The sequence below is a fragment of the Corella eumyota genome, chromosome 4, assembly GCF_963082875.1.
Source record: "Corella eumyota chromosome 4, kaCorEumy4.1, whole genome shotgun sequence".
Classification (NCBI taxonomy): Eukaryota; Metazoa; Chordata; class Ascidiacea; order Phlebobranchia; family Corellidae; genus Corella; species Corella eumyota.
Genome location: NC_137493.1, coordinates 2,906,609 through 2,929,860, shown reverse-complemented (window position 1 = coordinate 2,929,860; position 23,252 = coordinate 2,906,609). Strand labels below are relative to the sequence as shown.

Here is a 23,252-nt window from a genome sequence, read left to right as displayed (position 1 = left end):
GTGTCACAGAATAGCTTACTCATTTTTGCTTGGTAACATTCTGGCATGTGTGTATGGTATAAAGATTGTAAATATTGCTATTATGGTTATGATATTTGACTGAAAAAGAAGCCAGTTAATGTGCATACCATCGGGCATAAGGTGTCTATTTTTTTCTAAATATTGTTATTATATACATGACACATACAAACATAAAAATCTTATGTTGTCATCCTTTTTTTTGAATATATAAATTTTATTTTGTACAACCTTTATTAATTTTAATTAAATTTTGTTTTGTTTAATGAGCAATTGTTCGTATGAATCATTTGTATTTTGCAGTTGTCAAATGAACTCCTGTACTTCACAGTCCTTGCTAAATTTTTTTTGTACTTTATGGTCCTTACTAATATTGGGGACCATAAAGTACAAAAGATCTGTTTATTTTAACAAGCTGTTGTTTTATTTAGGTTTATGACAATTTTTATTTAAAAAAAAACATTTTAAGAAAGTAGTTCAATTCATTCCAAAAAACTCCTGAATCAAAATAAAATATCACTAATAAGTATGGTAAGCATTTAATTAAAAACTCATTTTATTTCAAATGTGGAATTTTGTTAAGTAAGTGTTTCTTTTCCACTTTAAACTTCTAAGTATAGTTTTTAAAGTGGTAAATAAGTTTTATTTTTAAAGTAATATACATTTAAAATAATGAGCAAAAGATATAGTATTTATTCATTTAACTAATTTCTCAGTTCGGCAAATTTGTTTAGAACAACTTGCAAATTTGTTTAGAATAACTGAATGTAAAAAAAAGAACAATCGAGATTTCTGCAATCCAAAGAAGTTTCTATTTGCATGCACTCAAGTAAAAACTTTTTCCTATTTATTTTTAGGTGTTTTTATTTATGCTTATTTTTTTTTCTTTAATTGACTCAGCAACCTTTTTGATGAAGAAATCAAATTTTTCGTGTTCTTCGCCATTCTCGCTGCCTTTGCACTTAAGACGACAAGACATCTTGTGTACAAGTTTTAGATAAATTGAACAATTGGGTTAATTAAAATCAATTCAAAAACTTTACTTCTGGTAAGCTTTTTTCTGTTACCAAATTGAGTTAAGATTTAAATAAATTGTTTTGTATATACATTTTATATTACCTTTGTAAATTTTGCAGAATTATTTATCAATAAAGGGTTATAAAAGTTTGTTATAGTACCCCACAATACTAACTAAATTTTATCATTCTGTTACAGTCTATAGACTTTTTTTCTTTTTATTATCACAAAGCCTTTGAAGCGATTATGTTATTGAACAAAGCCTCTTTTTTTAAGCCTAGGAAGGATCGAACAAATAAGGTAAGTTTATTTCTTGGCTAAATTAACTCTAAATAAATAAACTTTTTATTGTGAAAATGAAGCCTTAAAAGCAACTTGCGTGTAAGAACCTTTTTAGATTAATTTAAATATGGGTAGGCACATTTTCAGTTTAACTAAAATCTTTAAAAAATCTAGAATGCACCTTCACAAACTATTAACTTTGGAAAAGCACTTTTTATATATTTAACAATCATATTTTTATTATGGGACAAAAAATTGGTATTTTATTCAGAAAATGTAATCTGGATAAACATTACCAAAAATATACATAAACATAACAAAATATTTTTTAATTAAATACTACTATATTTTTTGGTTTCTTAATTTTTTTGTTCCATATTTATCTACTGATAGGACATTCATATATGTTAAGAATAACAAACAGAAAATATATTTGTTTCTCCAGTTGTAACTTTTGTACCTTACAAGAAGGTGAAATCAGTTGTCCATAAAAAAATACCTAATGAAAAAGAATTAAATATTATTTCTCTTTGTGGGCACCAAAAGTAAGTTAAAAAGTTATATACATATTTTTTTTAAATGGTAATCTTCATATTTAACATGTTAAACTTCTATTAATGCAGCTGACCTATCGGATCAGACTTTACCAAGCCTATCTGGATTTAGCCCAATTTCGGGGCTGTTTCGTGACTGTTGTACATAACCCTTCGAGACATTGGTTTTACCCAAGCATCTTGTGTTCAGATTTAAGTAAGATTAAACAACTGGGTTGAACAAAACCAACTTAAAAACTTTACTTTAGGTAAGCTTATTTCTGTAACATAATTATTTTTAGCACTTTTTATAATATTTTTGTGTTAGAACTTTATTAAAGTAGTTTAAAATATATAAAGCAAAAATTTTATTAATTATCTAAATTAATATTTTTGCTTGTTTACTCAGTTGTGAATGAAGGCGAAGTTGGTTGTTGAATTATTTTAATCAAACCAAAAAGAATCAAGAAATTTGTGTTCACTCATGTAAGTACTTTCACTTAGTTTATGTAAGTTTTCAAGAAAGTGAAGTAACTTACCTAAAAGATAACCCCAACCTTAAGAAAAAAAATTATGTTTTCTTTGTGTGTGCACCTAAAGTAACTACGGTATTATTTTTCATCTTTGAACTTGAAGCATTTTTATTACATTTTAAGACCTTTTATTTATAGTCTTGAGACCCTTTAATTCTGGGACCATTTTGAGACCTTTGCTCCTGAGACCTTAAGACATTTTTATGAAACCTAACCCTTATAACATTTTTATGAAAAGTTTAAATAAAATTCAACAACTGGTCTGATTAAAACCAACAAAATTTTTACTGGGTAAGCTTATTTATGTGAGCAAATTAGCTCTAGATAAACATTTTTTTGTTTGATAAATTGTTATTAGGTACATTTGTGTGAGACTGTTTTCAAATTAATTTAAATATGGGTTGTCATTTTTTTAGTTTAACATAGCCCTTGGTAAGTACTTTTGCAAACCAATAACTTTCGAAAATTATTTTTTCTGAATTTAACAAACATATTTTTATTTTAGCACAACAAACTTGGTAGTTTACCAGAAAATATAATTAAGAAAAACGTTACCAAAGACCTACAAATATATATGGTAATATTGTTTATTTAAATTTTTTTTTTTTTTTTATTAACTGATAAGCTTATACTGGTTTAATGAATAAAAGATAACATTTTTTTTACCTTTTTCTCTTATGTTAGTGCTTTTACTCAGTTTTTGTAATATAAAAACAGTAAAACAATTACTGCATAAAATATTTAATCATCAACTATTTAATTACTTAGGTTACTCAATTAGAAATCTTCTAACCTTCAAGAAAGTTACTTACCTGAAAGATAACCAATTGAAAAGAGTTAAATATTATTTTCTTTGTAAGCACCAAGAGTAAGTACTTTATTATTTTGCGACTTTAAATTTGAAGCATTCTTATTACATTTTAAACTTTAAAATATAGTTTCTATTTAAAGCATTTTAAGTACTTTTTAACTTTTATTTATAGTCTCGAGACCTTTTGCTCTAAGTGCTGGAAATTGCATCTTGTGTACCAAGATTGAACAATTGGCTTGATTAAAACAAACTTTGAAACTTTTTTCTGGGTAACCTTATTTTTGTGACTAAATTATAAACACTTTCCTTTGTTGGAATAAATTTTTGGTAGGCAGACTACTTTCTATTAAGGTTTTTCACAAACCAATAACTTTAAAAAAGCATTTTTTATAAATTTACCAAACATTTAATCATATTAGCCTGACAAAATGGTATTTTTTTCACAGAAAATGCAATCTAGATAATTGCTTCAAAAATATTCAAAAAGGTACGTTCAAGAAATTTGCATACCCTCTGTAAGTACTTTAAACTTGGTTTTTGTAATATAAAAAAAATCTTACGATTTAAAAAATTATTGTGTGTTTCAAAAGTAAGGAACTTTTTCAATATAAAAGTTAGTTATGTTTTTAATTTAAATTTTTATAATAACATACTAAACTTTTATTTTTTTAGTTTGTAAAGTTTAAAGAAGAAAGACTTTTAAAGACAAGGGGAAACCAAACAAAAACTTTATTGGCCGTTGGGTATTAATAAATTAAAGAATAAGTTGTTAAAATTGGATCAGTTTCGCGGTATTTCAAAAATCTTTATTCAACCTACACTTATGGTTTAAGTGAAACTGATATATCATCTCTATTTACCGAACTATATATTTTAATACTGGGCAGACACTAGCCTTATTTTACATCTGAATCGGCCCTTCTAACAATTCTTAGACTGTCTTAGGAATGTTGCAACCTTTCTTTGTGTGTGCATCATAGTAAGTACTTTTTTATTTTGCATCTTTAAATTTATAGCATTTTAATTACATTTTGAACTTTTATTTATAGTCTCTGAGACCGACATTGTTATTGAACCTAGCGTCTTGTGTCCAAGTTTAAGTAAGATTAAACTATTGGCTTGAATAAAACCAACTTGAAAACTTTACTCTGGGTAAGCTTATTTCTGTGACTAAATTAGCTTTAGATAAACATGTTTTTGTTTGAATGAAGTCTTAATAGACATATTTTGTAATATTTTTATATAATGCCTTATATTAATTTAAATATAAGTAGGCATTTTTATAATAATACCTTATATTATTTTTTATATTCATACCTTATATTAATTTAAATATAACTTCTGATAAACACTCTATATAAATTTAGCAAACATTATTCATTTTAGCACAACAAACTGGTGATTTACTTGTTATGTATTCTAGAAAAATGTCACGCTAACAAGGATATACAAAAAGTATGGTAATAAAATTACTTACTGTATTAATTTGTCTCTGTATTATTTTACTAATACAGTTTGTTAATTAAAATTTGCAAGATTATTCATTATTGAAAGGTTATGAAAGTTTGTTTCATAACGCACTATACCAAATCTTACTAGTTTAAAATATCAAACTAAAATTTTTATCTTTACCTAAATTATTATTTTTTGCTTGTCTTCTTAGTTGCGACCTTTCAACCTCCCAAGAGGGTGAACTCAGTTTTCAATGAAACATTTTTATAGAAGAATAAGTATCAAAAAATTTGAGTGCACTTATGTATGTACTTTCACTCATTTTTGGTAAAATAGATTTAACATAACAACTTAGAATACTATATAAAATATTTAATCAACTTTTATATTATTTTAGTTACTGTATTAAAAGTCTTCTGAGAAAGAGAATTATTGTTTTTGAACCTAGCCTCTTGGGTCCAAGTTTAAGTAAGATTAAACAACAAATCCCAACCCGAAAACTTTCTTTGGGTAAGCTTATTTCAGTGACTAAATAAAGGTTGTTAGGCACTTTTGTGTAAAAACCTTTTTATAGTAATTAAAATATGGGTAGGCACTTTTTATAGTATTTTTATGTTAGCATCTTCGAACAATTTAAGTATGGGTAGGCGCTTTTGTTGTTTAACCTATTTTTAGGTTATTTTATACAAACCTATAACTTCTCTAAAAAAGCTTTTTTTAATAAATTTAACAAACATACTTAGGTTCAACGAAATTGGTATTTTACTCAGAAAATGTAATCTAGATAAATGATATAGAAGATATACCCAAAAGTATGGTATTATTTTTTTAAATTTCAAAAATAACCTAACATAATATTTTTGTCTCTTTATTGAATAACTTTACTTGTCTTAGTTTACTAGTAAAAAGTTTTTAGTTTTTATTTTCGCTTGTTTATCTAGTTGTGACCTTTCAACCTGTCAGGAAGGTGAAATCAGTTGTTGTTTAAATTATGTTATTCAAATAAATAAAAATCAAGGAATGTGCATACACTCATGTAAGTACTTTGGCCCAGTTTTTAAATTATAAAAATAATCTAACAATTTAAAATATTTGATAAACTATTTAATCACTTACGTTACTCCATTAGGAATCTTCCAAAAGATAACTTAAACCTGATAAAAAAGAATTGAATAATGTTTTCATTGTGTGCACCAAAAGTAAGTCACTTTTTCCATATTAAAGTTAGTTATGTTTTAAAATTAAATTTTTTTAATAACAAAATAAATATATATTTATTCAGCTGTAAAGTTAAGGAAGAAAAAACTTCCCAAGATAAAGAAAAACCAATCAAAAAACTTTGACAATTGGTTTGTGGTTAACTTTAAGCAAAATTAACATTTGGAAAAATTGGATCAGAGGCAAAAAAACATTTGGAAAAATTGGATCAAAAGCAAAAGAAACATGCTGAAAAATTGGATCAGACAAGCATCACTTCAGAAGTCTTTAATAAACCTACCCTTGTAGGATGGGTAAATTAAAATATAATATTCACCAAACTTACGATATTTACTGCTGATTAACTACGAAAATCGATACTTTTATTTTTTCCATGCTATATTTTTTTTGTTTTGTGTTTCTTTGGTGTTTTGTGTTGATTTCGGCGTTGTGTTTTTATGTTGTGCTCGTTTAGGTGCAGTACTTAAATTTTCAGCTAGGCTCTAAGGTAGGCAGAAACTTGGAGACTGTTAATCTTAAGCAAGGCGCCTTGCAAATATCTTTTGGGATAGGTAATTTTACTTAAAATTCAGGGTAGGCACTTAGTCTATAACTTTGCCATAAGCTCTTTTACTAATTTATTCCACATCAGCACTTTTACTTATATGTTGAGCTATACCTAGATTTGGCACCTTTACCAATACTTTTGAAGTAGGCCCTTACCCCTTCAACTAAGCACTTGCCTATAACTTTGAAGTAGGCCATTTTACTAATACCTATAACTTTAATTAATGTACTTTCACCTAGAGGTAGACAATTTTATCTATAACTTGGAGGCAGGCACTTTTATCAACAACTCAGAAGTAGACACCTTTAAATAGGCACTTTTAACTAAAACTCGGAGGCAGGCACTTTAACCATAAAGTGGGCACTTGTATCTATGACTTTGAGGTAGGCACTCTTACCTATAACTTAGAGGTAGGGACTTTTATGTATACATATGACGCAGGCACTCTTACCTTCAACTTAGAAGTAGGCACTTGTATCTATACCTTTGATGTAGACACTCTAACTCAGAGGTAGGCACTTTAACCTTAAAGTAAACACTTGTATCTACAATTTTAAGGTAGGCTCTTTTACCTATAACACAGAAAAAGGCTTGTGTAAGTTTAACTTAGAGATAGGTGGTTTTATCTATAATTCAGAGGTAGGCACTTTTACCAATACCTTAGAGGTTAAACACTTTTACCTATTTTTTAGAGGTAGGCACTTTTAACAATATCTCAGATGATGGGTACTTTTACCAATAACTCAGAGGTGGGCACTTTCACCCATAACTCGGAGGGTGGGCACTTTTACCTATTCTGTAGAGGTAGGCACTTTTAACAATATCTCAGAGGTAGGCACTTTCACCCATAACTTGGAGGATGGGCACTTTTACCTATTTTTTAGAGGTAGGCACTTTTAACAATATCTCAGAGGTGGGCACTTTTACCTATAACTCAGAGGGTGGGCACTTTCACCAATACCTCAGAGGTAGGCACTTTTTCCAATATCTCCGAGAGTGGGCACTTTCAACAATATCTCAGAAGTAGGCACTTCTAATTATACCTTATTAGGTAGGCCCTTTTACCCATTTTTTAGAGGTAAGCACTTTTACCAATAACTCAGATGTAAGCGATTGACGTCACTTACTGTTGGGAACGTGACAATAAAAATGTGACACACAGAGGTTATGACGTTATTTCCGCCTAAAAACTGATAATAGAAATACATAATTTTGTCAAAATATTATTATTTATCAATATCTGCTGGGTATAGTTCACAGATGGACAGATGGTATAAGTTAACTTTATGCTATTATCGTCCCAACATAACATTTTTTTTCGATGACGTCACCATAAGTGAAAAATCAAAACACTTCGCATTCCGCACTCTGCACAAGCACTCCGCCTTTTACATAGTGTCTCTACGAACTGCTGGACTTAACTTTATTTGTAAACTTATTTAACGCACCTACTAGCCTAAAATTAACCTTATTTATCATTTTTGTGAGAAATGTGACTGTAGTGTTAAAATTAGAGTTTTAAATGGAATTTTGGAGTTTTAACGTGACACAGCTAGAGTGTTAGTATATGTTAACTTGAAACTGTGTCATATTTCGTATTTGCTATAATGATTAGATTAATACAATCATTAGTAATAAAATATAAAAAAAAACATTTAATATTAACCCAATTTTTGTATTTGCAGATCTGCTAAATTTGTATTTATGAAATAAGATTGTCTAATTGTAATTTTTTTATAATGGATTTTCGTGTTCCAAAGTTAAGCATGCCAGATATGCGTCAACTAACTTCTGATGCTACAACTATGTTCTCAAGAGCTAAACAGGTCTGCATTTATTAAATTTTTTTTTTCACTGTTGATGTGCAATTGTGGTGTATGTGGACCATTCTTGAAAGTAGGGCAGTTGCACGCACAAGATTTTTTTTGTTTAAAAAAATGCACGCTTAAAAATAGCGTTTTACACGCCTGGTGTTTAAAAAAGTGTAATAGGCAACATAAATTAAGCGTAGACCAAAAATTTAAGTGCGTGTGCACGCGCAGCAACACTATTTTTTAGGATTGCACGCACAAGATTTCGCTGAAAACTGCCCTACCTTTTAGACTGGGATGTAAAAAGGCATAAAATTTTTTGTTTGTTTTTAACAAACAGTAGTTATATAGATCTTGTAGCTTGACAATTTAACTGTCATATTACTTTGTCAGAAATGAGTACTTATAAATTATACAGGATTAAGTCAATCTAATTTGGGTTAAAGATAACAAAGTTACCATACATTTGGGCTCTAAAATTGGTCTTTAACATTGAGGATAAATAAATACAAAAATCAAAGTACCTCATCGGCTTATATAGTAAAGAAAATGTTTTTCTTATTTTTTCTGATGTGTCACTTGTAAATTTTAACATTCCCTTTTGTAATAACCTAACATATGATAATTGTTTTTACAGTACACAGAGGAAAAGTTAGGAAGTGCTGAAAAAACTGAGTTTGATGCTAACTTCGAGGCCCTGCAGTTAAGATATGATAAAACAAGAATATGGACTGAAAAACTAAAAAGCTCAACCGAAGCAGCATTACAACCCAACCCTAGTAAATAAAAACAAATTAAATAAAGATTGAAATCCTAATAAACATATTTAAAATTGGAGTAAATAGGAATTATTGTATTTAGACACGAGAATGGAAGAATTTGTTTATTCTAAATTAGATCGTAAGCCTCCAGACAGAATCAACAACACAGAACAACTGGGTTTAACAATGACTGAAGCTGGCAATGATTTTGGCCCAGGAACTTGTTATGGTAATTTATTTATTTATATTTAAATATCTAAAGCTAAATATACTGCATGAATGAATAGTATATATTGTTTTTTAGATTATTTTAAATGTTTTTATAATTTCTTTTCGGCTGCTATATTTATAACCAATAACAATGGGAGCACTTATAGGAAATAATAACAACATATGTTTATTGTTTGTTTTTAATTCATGGTTACATCACCAATGAAATTGTTGAGAGCATTGAAATTATGTTAAAAGGGACATAATCACTCACTGCACTTGTTAATAAAAACATTTGGTTATCAACAATTTTTTTTTATAATAATATGCAAACATTGTTCATCTAGTAATGTTTTTTAAAAAGAATTAAAAAATATTAAGAACAGACTTTTTTGTTATTTTGTTGAATCAGGTTTTTTATTTTGTAAAATAAACATAATGGTGACAAACTTTAAAATAATAAAAATTAAAATAACCTAAAAAGGAAAATTCTTACATTTTAGCATTGCTAGACATGATATCATAGTTTAATCTTGTTTTTAATGACTAAGGTTTAATACAAATAGGCCTATACGAAAAATATATTCATACAAAGCTTAAATTTTGTTAATATTATAAAAATCTTTGTTTAGGTGAATCACTTATTAAATGCGGTCAAACTCACATGAAACTGGGGCATGCTGAGGAATCACTCTTGCAAACAAGTATGTTGAATTTTCTTCAACCATTATCCAACTTTCTGGAAGGGGATTGTCGGACGATACAGAAGGAGAAAAAAACATTAGAGAAAAAGAGATTGGATTTAGATTCTTGCAAGAATCGAGTCAAAAAAGCAAAAACTCTTGAAACTCGACAACTGGTAATTTTTTTTTTTAAAGATAGAATTTCTTAAATAATATTAACAAATGCAGTTTTATTTTAATTTCTATAGTGCAATATTATATTTACTTGTACTTTATTGTCCTTGCAATTTTGTTAAGAACTGTATAGTAAGTAATTCAAAAATTACAATTACTAACATTTAGGTATTAGTATTTCAATGAATTTACAATCTATTTTTTCATTTAACAAAAGGCTGAAAGTGAACTAAGGATTGCCCAAACTGATTTTGACAGACAACAAGAAATAACTAAATTACTATTGGAAGGAGTCAGTAGCACTCAGGTATATTGCCATAAAATTTATGCCGGATATAGTTTTAAATATAAATCAATCATCAAATTTGAACAACTGGCTTCTTAAATAAAATTGATCTTTTTTTAAATCAAACATATTTCAAGTGCTGCTCTTGTGTTAGTTAAACAGGGCAACTTTTCCCACAACAATGATTAATTTGCATACTGAACCATTGACATTTTTCCATTATATTAAATGGTTATTTGTTTTATAAATAGGCTCACCATTCTCGATGTTTAAATGAATATGTAGATGCTCAAACTGAATATTATGCCAAATGTCATCAGCACATGAAACATTTACAAGACCAGTTAAGGTAAACTGAATTAAATTTTACAGTTTTTTGTATAAAAAATTAAACTAGCTATGGTTCAAAAAAATTATTTCTCGAATACTTTCTTTGTTTAATATATGTTTGTTTTTTTACCAAATTTTAAAACTTTGTAACTAAGTTTTAAGTAAATATTAATATTATAGAAAATGTGAATCATCACCTCAAGCCAGTAGGTTTAACCAATCTGGTGGTCCGGGTCGAAGCAACGTACAAGTAGGAAATATAGCAGTGGATAACAAATACACAAGTCTGTCATCCACAAAACAGGCTCGAGTGTTGTATGATTATGATGCATCTGACACCACTGAGTTATCACTACTAGCAGATGAAGTAAGTTATTTTATCATACAAGTTTCTCATGGCTGCCTTATGACTTTACTACATGGGGTCCTGGGTTTGATCCTTACTGTTCTTATGCTGTAGTGCCCTTAAAGTTAGGTGCATTAACAGTATGAACTCCGGCTAAACCACTAATTCAGCAACCTATAATATCCCAAACTGCCAAAAGTAACTCGAAACTGGGTCAGAGTAACTGATGTTACTCTATGTTCAGATCGTGAAATCGACCTTTCCACATTGAGAATAAAACTATACAAAAAAGGTTGATTTTTAACTGTATTTTAAATATTATGCTTTTATAACCATCTTTTTTATTGTTTTAGATTATTTTTGTTCATGAAGCCCCTGGTTTAAGTAAGGACTGGTTAATGGGTCAAAGAGGTACCACGAAAGGGAAAGTACCACTTTCTTATGTATCAATCCTTAATTGAATTTAATTATATAGCATGTTATAGTAATTGATGTTTTCTAAGGATTTAAATTGTAGTTGATGAAGTAGTAATGCATAATATGCTGCTAGCAAAAGGCACTGCGCTTTGTATGTGTTTTGTCCAATATAGTTCATTATATAACATTCATACATCATTTAAATAATTGTTAGTTCAAGGCTCCTAAAACAGCATTGTTTTTGTTGTTATATTATACCAGCCCTGCCAAAGTAGCTAAGGTTGCTTTAAACATTAACATTGTTTTATTTGTTACATCTTATTATAGTGAATGTAATTAAATTATTAGCACTAAGCATGGTAAAATGTATTTTTTCCAACTAGTTTTTGTAATTTTTTAGCCTGTACTTGTAATTAAAATATTAATAATATAGTGTTATTTTTTTGGTCTAAGTTTAAAGAAATATGAAATGACCTCTAATTTTTTTATTTTTCCAAAAACATTTATTTCATTTTTATTTTAAGTTTATTATCAAAAATTCAATTTCTTGCATTATATAACCTACTTTTGATTGTTGCAATACCTGCTTAGATTGCCAGTAGCTAACCTGTTTTTATGGTAAATAAAGTGTTTAGTGTGTTAGATGTTTTATGATACGTTGTAGGCAAACCTAATTTTAATTTTTGTAAAATAAAGGCGCAATATATAGTTAAGTGGTTGTAGTAAAATTGATTACGGTATTTTCCTACTAACGTGAGGTATGGCGGTTAAATTTTTGGTTAAATCTCCTTTTTTGATTTTAATATTGTATCTAAATTCGTTAATTTAATTTTATTAGCAATATATTTAAAGCATGTTTTTTTAGTTTTCTGTATGATAATTTATGAAAGTCGTTTTAAAATTGTAATAATTTATTGTTTTATGTGTTTGTGGATAATTAGTTTTCCTAAAAGTCACTTGTAAATTTCATACTTTAATTAAATGAAGTTTTATTTAATGCCTGTAATAAATTTAAGCATAAGTTTTCAAAAACTTTCCTACACCAAAAGATGGCCATTAAGTTAAATAATGATTTGTTATCGAAAAACCATTCTACCACCAATAGAGATTTCTAACACCCGTTTACTCTAGACATTTTTTTGAGAATGCCCCCTAATTTCTAAAAATATAGTGGCCCAAATTTTGGTAAAATGTCGTGTTAAAAATTCGATATCCAGGAAAATGGGCGAATTAAGCAATTTTTAATTATTAATATAAATTTAGGTCCCAATTTTTTTTAAAAAATCTATCTTTTATTTAATATTTTTGTAAAAAAAAGGTTTATTATTGCATTAGTGGATAAGAAAACCGGCAGCGTGGTGTAGTGGTAAGAACACTAGCTCCACCACCTTGAGGTCTTTAGTTCAATATCCACTACTCTCATGCTGTAGCGCCCTTAAATAACACATTATAAACGGTATAAACTCCTTCTGAGCTAGCACTTAATCAGCAGCATAATTACCAGCAATTATAATCTTTATAATATCCCAAACTGCTAAAAGGCAACATAAGACTGGGTCGGAGTAACTGATGTTACTCAATGTTTAGGTCGTGAATTTGAAGTTTCCACATCGAGGATAAAGAGATATACAAAAAAAGACTATTTTTAATTACGTTTGCTGTTTCAGTTTTCGGTCACAACCACTGTTGGTCTTGTTCTGCTTTTCTCTTTGTCGTTTTTTTTTGCAAAAAAAATATTTTGAATTTGGTTATTGTCAGTTTGCAGCCTAACAGATATCTTTAATGGCTGATTACTTGGATGAAGATGATGACCTTTTATCTGGTGATTACAGAAAGGTAATAATCTAATAAAATAGGGTTTTTAACTGAATATGACATGTAATGTCTGAGTGTAATAAAATATCGTATTGAAACTAAAAAAAGGAATTATATCAGCCTTTCTATATGCAAGGCCACACTAAACTGATATAGATTGCGTCAATACTTTTGGCATTAATGGCTAAACGTTTACTGAAAATAGTATACAAAGAGGTATAAATGATTTATTATAATTTTAAGCACCAAATAGAGAAAATTAAATTATGTGCAAGTTCTGCAATAACATTATGTTGTCAGCGTGAATTGTATTGGGTAGTACTAAAATACAGGATGCGGGAAGTTGCAGGGTGCAAGAAATAACGATACCGTATGTAAACATTAACAAAAAGTCGCTGAATGCAGAAAAAGACAAAATTTTTATACCCTTCCCTAATCTTTCCTTGCACTTTATAGTTATTTTTACATCATTCCTTGGCCTTTAAAGTCAATCTGGCATTTTTCCTCAGTCCTTTAGGTAAAAACCGTATTTATCCTGCAGTAAAGAACAAAAATGCCCATCTGTCTTGCATTCTGTGAATTTTTGTTAACGATTAATATGTCCCGCACTATCCTGCATCCTGTACTTTAGTATTGTCCACTTTATTTTTTCATCAGCAGATTGTAATATGAATGTTCGTTTGTCTTTATTACTCATATTGTATAATTTGGTTGGCAATTTATTTATTCCTTAAACAATGTATGTCTGTTGTATACTGAAAAAAAAATAGTAAAAAATTAATAAATTTTTTACAAAAAGCCTATTTTTTTCTGATCACAGAAAGACGACATCTTAGATGAAGATTTGGATGAGAATGAGCTTTTGTATGGAAGTGAAGAAGAAGAAGAATCAGCATTTGTTGCAAATTCCCCGGATCCTCCAGTTTGCGAAATAAAACAAGTATCATATAATCAAAGTGAATCTCAAGAAATTGATAACAAAAATATTCCTGTTCCTGTTGAAGAAACAAGAAGTGATTTAGACCCCGTATTTCAAGAGAAAAATAAAAATGAAACTCTAAGTGAAGTTGTGTCAGAGAATAATGCTGTTGATAATGATTTAGAAGATGAAATTCCAGTAAAACGAGTAAAAAAGTCGATTTCTTCAACCGAGGCTGAAGTAGAAAGTGAAACAAACTTGTTGGTAAGTCAAAAAAAATTTTTTTTTCACAAACATTTTTTATTTCTAAATTTCTACATATTTTTAAATTTATGAAATAGTGACATACCTTTATTGAAATTGTGTTATTTTTTATAGCATGACAATGATGATGATCAAATAGATGCTAGTGTTTTGGATGGAGATGAACAATATGGTATGTTGTTATAGCACTACATGTAATGTTTTCATGTTACAATCAATTATCTGAAAAAATGTTTTAGATTTTTTTAGATATTTATGTTCTGTACACGCCACATCAATTTTTTTTTTAAATTTACAGTCCTCACTAATTCTTTCTGATAATTTGCACTCATTTCCTCATCTTTTTTAAGTCGGTCAAATACTTTTTTAATTATATTGTTGTTTTAATCTTTAGATGACCTGGAGGAGTCTGATGAAGACGAGGATGATCGAGGTGGAAGATTTAAGTCAGAGCGAACATCAAAATCTAATTTACCTACAACAAGGTGAACCATTTATGTTAAACCGATTTAATATGTTTAAAATTAAGACTAAAGGTTTCCTACTTTTATAAAACTTGTGTAGATTATTGCTGGCACTATATGTTTCATGGAGCAAATTTAAAAACCAGATAAGATTTAATACAAAAACCTTTCAATAATTACCTCCATTGACTATAATTAATAAAATATATGAACTATGTTATTCATATTTTAGAAACCAACCTTCTGATAAACGAGAAATTCCAGATACCTTGGAGCTGTCTGAGGAAGCACAGAAACAATTGGAGGACTTTGATAAAGAGGAGATGGAGAGAAGAAGTAGAAGAGGGCGTGGAAGGGGAGGACAAAGAGGGAGAGGACAGGGAATGAAAAATAGAGGCCAGCAACAAAATCGACAAAGTATATTATTAATTTTTGTTGCTGTATCTCAATTATTTTTAAATATTTGTGATAAAAGTATTTTTGTTATCTATTTAATTTTTTAGATTTTATGAATGGAAACCGCCGAAACTTTCAACGTGGAGGAATACAACAATTTTCATCATTCTCTCGCCCCATGATTAGACCCAACATGAATCGACCTGTGCTAATCCAAGGTCGCCCCCCATATTTTGGAGGCTTGGGCATTCTTGGTCCCCCACCCAATATATCAACACAACAACAACAACAAATAAGACCAAATCACCTGGGTCCACCTCCTAATTTACAACAAACTGTTTCAAGCCAAAATCAAAAACCATATACACCATTTCAACCTACTGTTTCACTTCCTTTTCCAAGCACTATTCCCCCACCAACACTGCCTATTTCTCAAATTGTATCTTCAATGCCACCCCCTGTGTTGTTTAATACATTAGCCAACCCTCTAGTAGTGGCAAGCAATCATCCAATAGGCGCTGAGGGAGCTCCGATTCCAACATTATTGTCGACAACAAACAAAAGAGTTGATCAAGGGGGAAGGGAAGTCGTTTATTCGGATAGAACTGCTGAAGACTCACAACTTTCAGTTAAAATTACAAGGTTCTTTTAAATTTAATAACCTATCATTAACAAAAAATATTGAGTTTTTAGAAATACTGTACTTGGTATGTGTCATAAATGAAAATAATAAATTTTTTAATAGTGCTCCTCGCAGTCCCAGATCACTGTCTAGATCTCCGTCACCTTTGGGACGATCCAGTCATAGAAAAAGATCGATGAAATCAAAAAGGTTAACGCTTTTCGCTGGCTTGTATATTTGGATTTATTTTTTTACAAAACACTTTTTTGATTTAATATTTTCTGTTAAATAGAAGAAGGCGATCTCCTTCATCAAGGAAGCGGTCTCGAAGAAGATCTAGATCTTATTCTCCTGGTTATAGAAGATCTAAAGCATCAATTGCTGAACAGTTGCAACAAGGTTAAAATTGTTTTATTTTTAAAGCTGTTAAAAGATAAAAACAGTTTTAAAAATATTTTTATCTTGGTTTTTTCTTTTTTTGCATTTACAGATGCCAACAAAAAGATTGGCAAAATCCACATAAATCCTCATTTTAAAGGAGCAAGGTCAATTCCCTCCTCCGCAACTGTTACCCCATTTCAAAATCCTGCGCAAGCTACCAAAATCCCTTTTCCCCCACCTTCTTTTCCACCCCCCTCGATCCCACCATCTACGGTACTAATCCCCCCTCCACCAAGGGTCTCAACTCTCAATAACCAGCAAAGACTTATTTCTCCTCCCAATGTAAGTGTACCTCCTCCCATGCTGCCTCTTCCTCTTAACATCAATGTTCCCCCACCGAGACTTGTGCCTCCTCCTTCAATCAAGCCTCAGTGGCCACAAGTTGCTGCTCCTCGTCCCCAAATTCCAGGATTGTCTTCATCTAATCCTTTTCGACCTCCGGTTGAAGGACTAGTGATCCAGAGTGGACAACAGAGATTTGGAGCTCCCCAGCGGATGCAGATGAATAAACCAAGAGAACAGCACCAAAGAGGTGCCATAAATGCCAACAAGAACATGCCACGGTAAGGCTAGAATTATTGCTAACTTGTATAACTCTTTTTAAAACATGTACCAAGGGTGCAAAAGTACAGAAAATGATTTTGAAATGAACTCAAGAATGTTAACGATATTTCGGGCAAATTCTAAAGCCTAAAATCCTATTTTTAAATAGAAACATTTTAAATTTACATTTGTTCACCAGTATATCTTATTTTTATTTTTGAAATAGGGCACGACAACCTCTAAATCATGGAAATTACAACAATAATGCTCCAAGATCTAACACCAAAGAGCAAATTAATCAGCAAAATTTCTCAAGAATCAAACCCCCGCCTTCAGCTAATGTTCAACAAACACCAAAATCTCAGGCAAATATTAGTAGTTGTTAGTTGTAATAGAGGATAATGTCAATTGAAATTTGCTATTTTGGGTTTAAAACAGGACAATTGTTAAATTTTTAAACTAAAGCTTTTATTTAGAAACTAAAAGGTTTTAATTTTTAATTTTTGTTTATTTAATAAGGTAATTTAAGTTGTAACTTTAACCTTGTTTTAGCAAATGTAGTGATAGTTAGGTTTAAAAAGGCGTACCAAAAAATAAAAAGAGTCTGAAACTAAAAGTTGGCGTACCAAAAAATAAAAAAAGTCTGAAACTAAAAGTTGGCGTACCAAAAAATAAAAAGAGTCTGAAACTAAAAGTTGGCGTATCAAAAAATAAAAAAAGTCTGAAACTAAAAGTTGGCGTACCAAAAAATAAAAAAAGTCTGAAACTAAAAGTTGTTACTTAAGATCTGGAAGGAAACGACTGAAGATGCAAATTATCAAGAACTTCTAAGACAGCAATCTGAGCAAAGAAAACTCGTGTTTGCAAATAAAACTAGAAGGAATAACAATAATAATAAAGGTAAAAATTTAAAAAAATTTCGATTGTTTGTTTTTTTTTGTGAAATTTTTGTGCATTTGCAAACACAAAAATTTTTGTGCATTTTTATTCAATCATCTATTTTGTTATACAGGTCAAGTAAGCATACAACAAAGTAACAAACAAGGAAACAGCGAAGCAAATGAGGTTAAACAATTTAAAAATATATATTTGTAAAAAAAATGTACCCTAAAACAATAGTTAGTTTATTAAAAAAATAATTATCTTTAAGATTCTATTGACCAAGTAAAACTTATTTAATTTTAATTTTCAAACTTTAATATTTAAAAGTGATTTTTTGTAGAAATTGCCAGTTTTAAAAGGCGAAGTTAACCAAACCATAACAGGTCAAGTCAAAGAATTAAGTGTAACAGTAAGCAATGTATCTACTTCAACCAAGCCGGAGATAATTAAAAATCTAATGCTGAATATTGGGCCAGTGGAGGTAATTTTTTTTTGTTTTGTTTTGTTTGTTGTTATTGATTCATTGGGACAGCCTCAGCAGAACTACCAACTCGGTTCCGACTTATTCTGTAGAAACATAGAATTTTTTTTAAATTACTTTTTTTGGGGGGATATATCTTTATTCTCGATGTGAAAGGTCGAATGTGTGACCTAAACATAGAGTAACATCAGTTACTCCGACCCAGTCTCGAGTTGCCTTTGGTAGTTTGGGATATTATATAGATTGTAATTGCCCGGTAATTATGCTGCTGATTAAGTGCTGGCTCAGCAGGAGTTTATACCGTTTATAGCACCTTACTCAAGGGCGCTACAGCATGAGAGCAGTGGGATTAAACTCACGACCCCATGGTGGTGTAGCAAGTGTTCTTACCACTACACCACGCTGTCACTTGATGGCACAGTTTAAAAAGTTTTATTTAGTCATAATTTAAAAATGTAGTTGGGTAACCTACCTCAAGTGACTTTGTAAAGGTTTTTTAAGAATGGTTAAAGCTATCGCTGACAAAACTAGCAGTATCACTATATTCACTGTTGTTAAAACAAGACTTGCAGTGCATGTTGATTTAACCTTATCAGGTTTTTCTGTTGCCATTTGTAACCTGCTAATATCATTTGCTTGCTTGAGAATTGTAGAATTCAATTCCTTTAAAAAAAACATTATTTAAGTTTAAAGATTAGGTAAATTATCATTTGACAATAAGTTTGTTACTTACATTTAAATGGTGTTCAAGATGTGAGACCTTAGCTTTCAATGATAAGATTGTGCTGTTTGGGTCGTTAACAGTTCCTAAAATGTTTGTATGTTTACTTAAATGGGTGACTATAAAGTTTATGGGTAGGTACATTAAAAATTTAAAAATTGAGTGTTTCGGAAAAATAGTTTAAAGGTAATTTTAAATAATTGTAAGTTACCAGTTTTGTCAGATTTGTCTTTCCTATGCTTCGGTGTATGTCCGCTGTTTTTATTTTTGTGGTTGTTACTTTCATGCGGAAACGATATTCTTCCGCCAAGGTTGTCAGAATTGTCTTCGTCGGGTTTTGGTGTGTCTCCGCCGTTTTTATTTTCGTGAGGAAATGATATTCCTCCGCCAAGGTTGTCATCGTCAGGTTTTGGTGTGTCTCCGCCGTTTTTATTTTCGTGAGGAAACGATATTCCTCCGCCAGTGTTGTCATCGTCAGGTTTTGGTGTGTCTCCGCCGTTTTTATTTTCGTGAGGAAATGATATTCCTCCGCCAAGGTTGTCATCGTCAGGTTTTGGTGTGTCTCCGCCGTTTTTATTTTCGTGAGGAAATGATATTCCTCCGCCAAGGTTGTCATCGTCAGGTTTTGGTTTGTCTTCGCCGTTTTTATTTTCGTGAGGAAACGATATTCCTCCGCCAGTGTTTTCATCGTCAGGTTTTGGTGTGTCTCCGCCGTTTTTATTTTCGTGAGGAAATGATATTCCTCCGCCAGTGTTGTCATTGTCAGGTTTTGGTGTGTCTCTGCCGTTTTTATTTTCGTGAGGAAACGATATTCCTCCGCCAGTGTTGTCTTTGTCAGATTTTGTTGTTTCTCCGCCGTTGTTATTTTCGTGCAGAAACGATATTCCTCCGCCAAGGTTGTCAGAATTGTCTTTGTCAGATTTTAGTGTCTCTTTGCCGTTCTTACTTTCGTGCGGAAATGATATTCCTCCGCTGATGTGACTTAAACAAAACAAATTCATTTCTTTAATTTAATTTTAAAATTGATTCATCACCTGGTTAACATATTAGAAATGGTAACAAATTTGTAAAAATAATAAATCTAATTAATGTTTGCTTGTTTCTGTATATTGTTTTATGTTTATTTAAACTGTATTTTATAATAGAAAGCTTATCTAAACAAACATTTAGGCTAACTTCCCTATTTCCTGTATCAATAAATCATAATCTAATTAGCAAGTTAAAATATACCATGTGTAAATGATATCCCAAACAGTAATATGTTATTTACCTTCAGGACTTTGCAAATAACTAAACCTTCAATTTCAAACTATACTGCGTAAAAACGCTTACTAAGTGTTCATTGTTAACAAAATTTTACAAATATTTTAAGTAGTAAGGCCAAATCATTACCTCGTAGTTGTTGTTTCTGATGTAGTAGGTATTCTGAATCCTAGTGTTACTCCATTGATTTGTAGAACTGTCACAATTCCCAATAACAATTTAATTAAATTCATGATTAATTTTAGCAAAGTTAAATGCGGTAAATTACAAAATTTATAATGGAGAATGGTTAATATTTGGCCAGGTATTTATATTAAAGTTAATCATACCTTATACCCGGTAAATTTTTGTTGAAATTCCTTGGTGAATTCCCTTCGAATTTTAAGGAAAAAAAAGTCCCATAATTTCAGCTGATTAAGCAATATCATATTCTTGTGAGCAATACCGGATATTACGCAACATCTCGTTTCTCTTAACGTAATTTGGTTGTCACGGGACACCTTTAGAACACGTGACGTCGATTTTGAACTTTTAAAAAACGTGAATCATTTTTTGATTCTGTTGTTTGTAAACAAATGTGCGCATGTTTTGCAAAATTTTGAGTTTCGTTTTAAATATTAAGGAAATCAGGTGTTATATATGGTTATATTAAATGTACAAATATTTTTAAATACACAAAATTTTTTTTTACAAAAGTATAGAAATTTGAAATTTTTTAAAACTTTTTTGTAGTTTCATTTACATATACAGTTGTATAGTGTAAAAATATTATTTTTTCGTTGTTAATTTAAACTTTTTTTTCTTGGTTGTTTTAGTAAAAATTAGAAGATAAATGTACCATAAGTTCTTACCTAATAGTTATTGGTTTATAAAAACAAAGTATGTAAAAATATTGACGTTTTTATTTTAAAGTTTTAAAATAAAATTTAAAACAATTTTATCATTTTTTTAGAACTTTGAATTCGACCCAGCTAGAAAAATTTTTGTTGGAAGTTTTGGTAACGTTCAACATGCTAAACAATTTTCAGAGCGTTACAACAGGTAATTAGGATTTGATTTACGTCATTCCTTGTGTCGCAATTTAAATGTGTTTTTTTAATATCGAATTACAGGTGTTTTTTTTTGTAGGGAAGATACAAAAACAAATGCCACACTTGTTTTAAAATAGATTATACATTTTTTACAGTAACATATTTGTCATAATACATTCCCAGGTATTAATTAACTAACTTATACTGCATACCAAAGTAATTAAAATTAATGTTTTAATTTTTTTTTTGCATTTTAAAAAGTTTATTTATATTTTAACAAACTATTACAGGCACATGGTGGATTTATCAATTATTTCTGTATCACTTGGAAATTAATTTATTGGCGAATCATCGACGTTTGTTTGCCATATCGCTAATGTTTAAATAGCATATGCTTATACATTAATTACAGTGATATAATATTGAAAAAAAAGCTCTTTGTATATAAGCTACCTACTGTAAGTTAGGTATTAAGTACATTGGGTACAGTATAATGACAACCTACAAAAAAACGTTTTTTTTAATATAAATTGATCATTTATAAACTCTAAAATAATACATTAATACATTATCTTTTTTTAAATTTGGCATAATTTTTGTTTAACTTATTAATAGTTAGTAATAATTTGCCAACTGTATAATTAAGTCATGGCTATAGGAATACAGTAGTTTTGCAAAAATTGTTTTAAATTATTGATAATAATATTTTTAAAGTGAATATAAAAATACTTTACTTTTGGACGAAATTACTGGTAATTACTGTATGTGGTAAATATTTCATTGGAGTGTATATAATTGAACTTTAAATTCATAATTGTAAATATTGTTTTTTCTGTTTTTCTTTATGTTGGCGTTGTACAAAATCACTAAAAAATTAATTTTTTTGTGCGGCAATCGTATTGGATATAAATTTATTCAAAAGTACCTTAATTTTTTTTAGTCGTAAAATTTTTAGTTTTTGATCACCTTTAGTACTTGGTATTTGCAAGTTTACTCAATAAATTTCAATGTTTGCTATTTGTAAATATATTTTCTTGTTGTAATTGTGTGTCTGGGTTTGTTTTCTGTATTCGGAATTTAAATTTAACTCCAATTTTATATGTAAGTTCAACTTTTGACTTTTTCTAATTATTTTTTAATTTTAAAATATGCTTTTTTATTAAGAATTTTATTATAATTTTTGTATTTACGTTTTTTAGTTTAAAGTATTCGTTTAACTGTGTTTAAATTTTTATATTTTGTTGCCAAATATCTGTGTTTTTTAACTTTTTAATCAACATTTTTCTACTTTCAAACTATTCAGGTTTTACCATTGCGTTTAAGTAATTGTGCGCACATAATTTAAATTGTGACGTACTTCCTGTATTGCAACCCTAGAAGGAAACCTGAATCTGATTGGTGATCACTGAAGCGAATTAATTCAACTCTACGTCATCATTTGAAGACCTGCAGATTGGTGTGATCTGCTGTTATTAGTTGTAGCCACTATGTGGTATAATAAACAAAATAAAAATAATATTTATTTGTTTTATTAACATTCAAAAAAAAACAGAATGTCATCAATTGATTTCGTTATAGTAAAACATCCAATCTAATAGTTTTATTTAATAAGACAGCATTTGTTCTATAACAAACAGTATTTGTCTTGGTTACCTAGGAAGTTTAAGCAAATTTTGATCATTTTTAAACAAGTGCGTATAGATTCGTGTGATTACTTTTTTTATAACAGTTTCAATGGCTTCACGTTTTATTTGATAAAATTAAAAATATTATGTTATTTTCTTGGCAGAGCGTCTAGTCCCCCTCGTTGGAGTCGCAAAGCGTTATTCCGGGTTGTTAACTTGTAGTTATTTTCACTGCGGTTCATGAGCGCGTGTAAGTTGCGAGATTGATCGGGGATTAGGTACGGGTGAAATTGTCTAAGAACTTGGAATTGTGTGAATGCTGCGGCCGCTGCTGCTGCCCTATATTGTTGTTGACG

General features: G+C 29.7%; 3 protein-coding genes across 5 annotated transcripts in view; 2 read left to right on the top strand and 1 right to left on the bottom strand.

Moving 5' to 3' along the window:
* The first annotated feature begins 8,094 nt into the window (after window positions 1-8,094).
* Window positions 8,095-12,262, top strand: LOC145751493 (endophilin-B1-like). Its single transcript, XM_082567664.1, has 8 exons — window positions 8,095-8,237; window positions 8,860-9,001; window positions 9,084-9,212; window positions 9,826-10,052; window positions 10,268-10,357; window positions 10,588-10,685; window positions 10,847-11,033; window positions 11,366-12,262. The coding sequence occupies exons 1-8, from the start codon at window positions 8,151-8,153 to the stop codon at window positions 11,471-11,473; spliced, it is 1,068 nt and encodes a 355-aa protein (XP_082423790.1). The 5' UTR covers window positions 8,095-8,150; the 3' UTR covers window positions 11,474-12,262.
* Window positions 12,263-13,126: 864 nt separating this feature from the next.
* On the top strand, window positions 13,127-22,748 carry LOC145749391 (uncharacterized). 3 transcript variants are annotated; one of them, XM_082565149.1, is made up of 15 exons: window positions 13,127-13,265; window positions 14,065-14,427; window positions 14,542-14,599; window positions 14,822-14,912; window positions 15,124-15,308; window positions 15,395-15,929; window positions 16,033-16,119; window positions 16,202-16,308; window positions 16,400-16,913; window positions 17,120-17,253; window positions 17,674-17,793; window positions 17,906-17,958; window positions 18,116-18,256; window positions 21,193-21,281; window positions 21,562-22,748. In XM_082565149.1, the coding sequence occupies exons 1-15, from the start codon at window positions 13,212-13,214 to the stop codon at window positions 21,605-21,607; spliced, it is 2,577 nt and encodes an 858-aa protein (XP_082421275.1). In that variant the 5' UTR covers window positions 13,127-13,211; the 3' UTR covers window positions 21,608-22,748. The 3 variants fall into 3 exon arrangements, with proteins under 3 accessions (XP_082421275.1, XP_082421273.1, XP_082421272.1); XM_082565147.1 differs by lacking the exons at window positions 21,193-21,281; window positions 21,562-22,748 and having other exon boundaries at window positions 16,205-16,308; window positions 18,116-18,660; XM_082565146.1 differs by lacking the exons at window positions 21,193-21,281; window positions 21,562-22,748 and having other exon boundaries at window positions 18,116-18,658.
* Window positions 22,749-23,045: 297 nt separating this feature from the next.
* LOC145749804 (T-box transcription factor TBX20-like) overlaps window positions 23,046-23,252 on the bottom strand; it is a 4,258-nt gene continuing 4,051 nt past the window's right edge. The window contains exon 9 of the mRNA XM_082565666.1: window positions 23,046-23,235. Coding sequence (XP_082421792.1) covers window positions 23,046-23,235 — 190 coding nt within the window. The remainder of the gene's footprint in view (window positions 23,236-23,252) is intronic.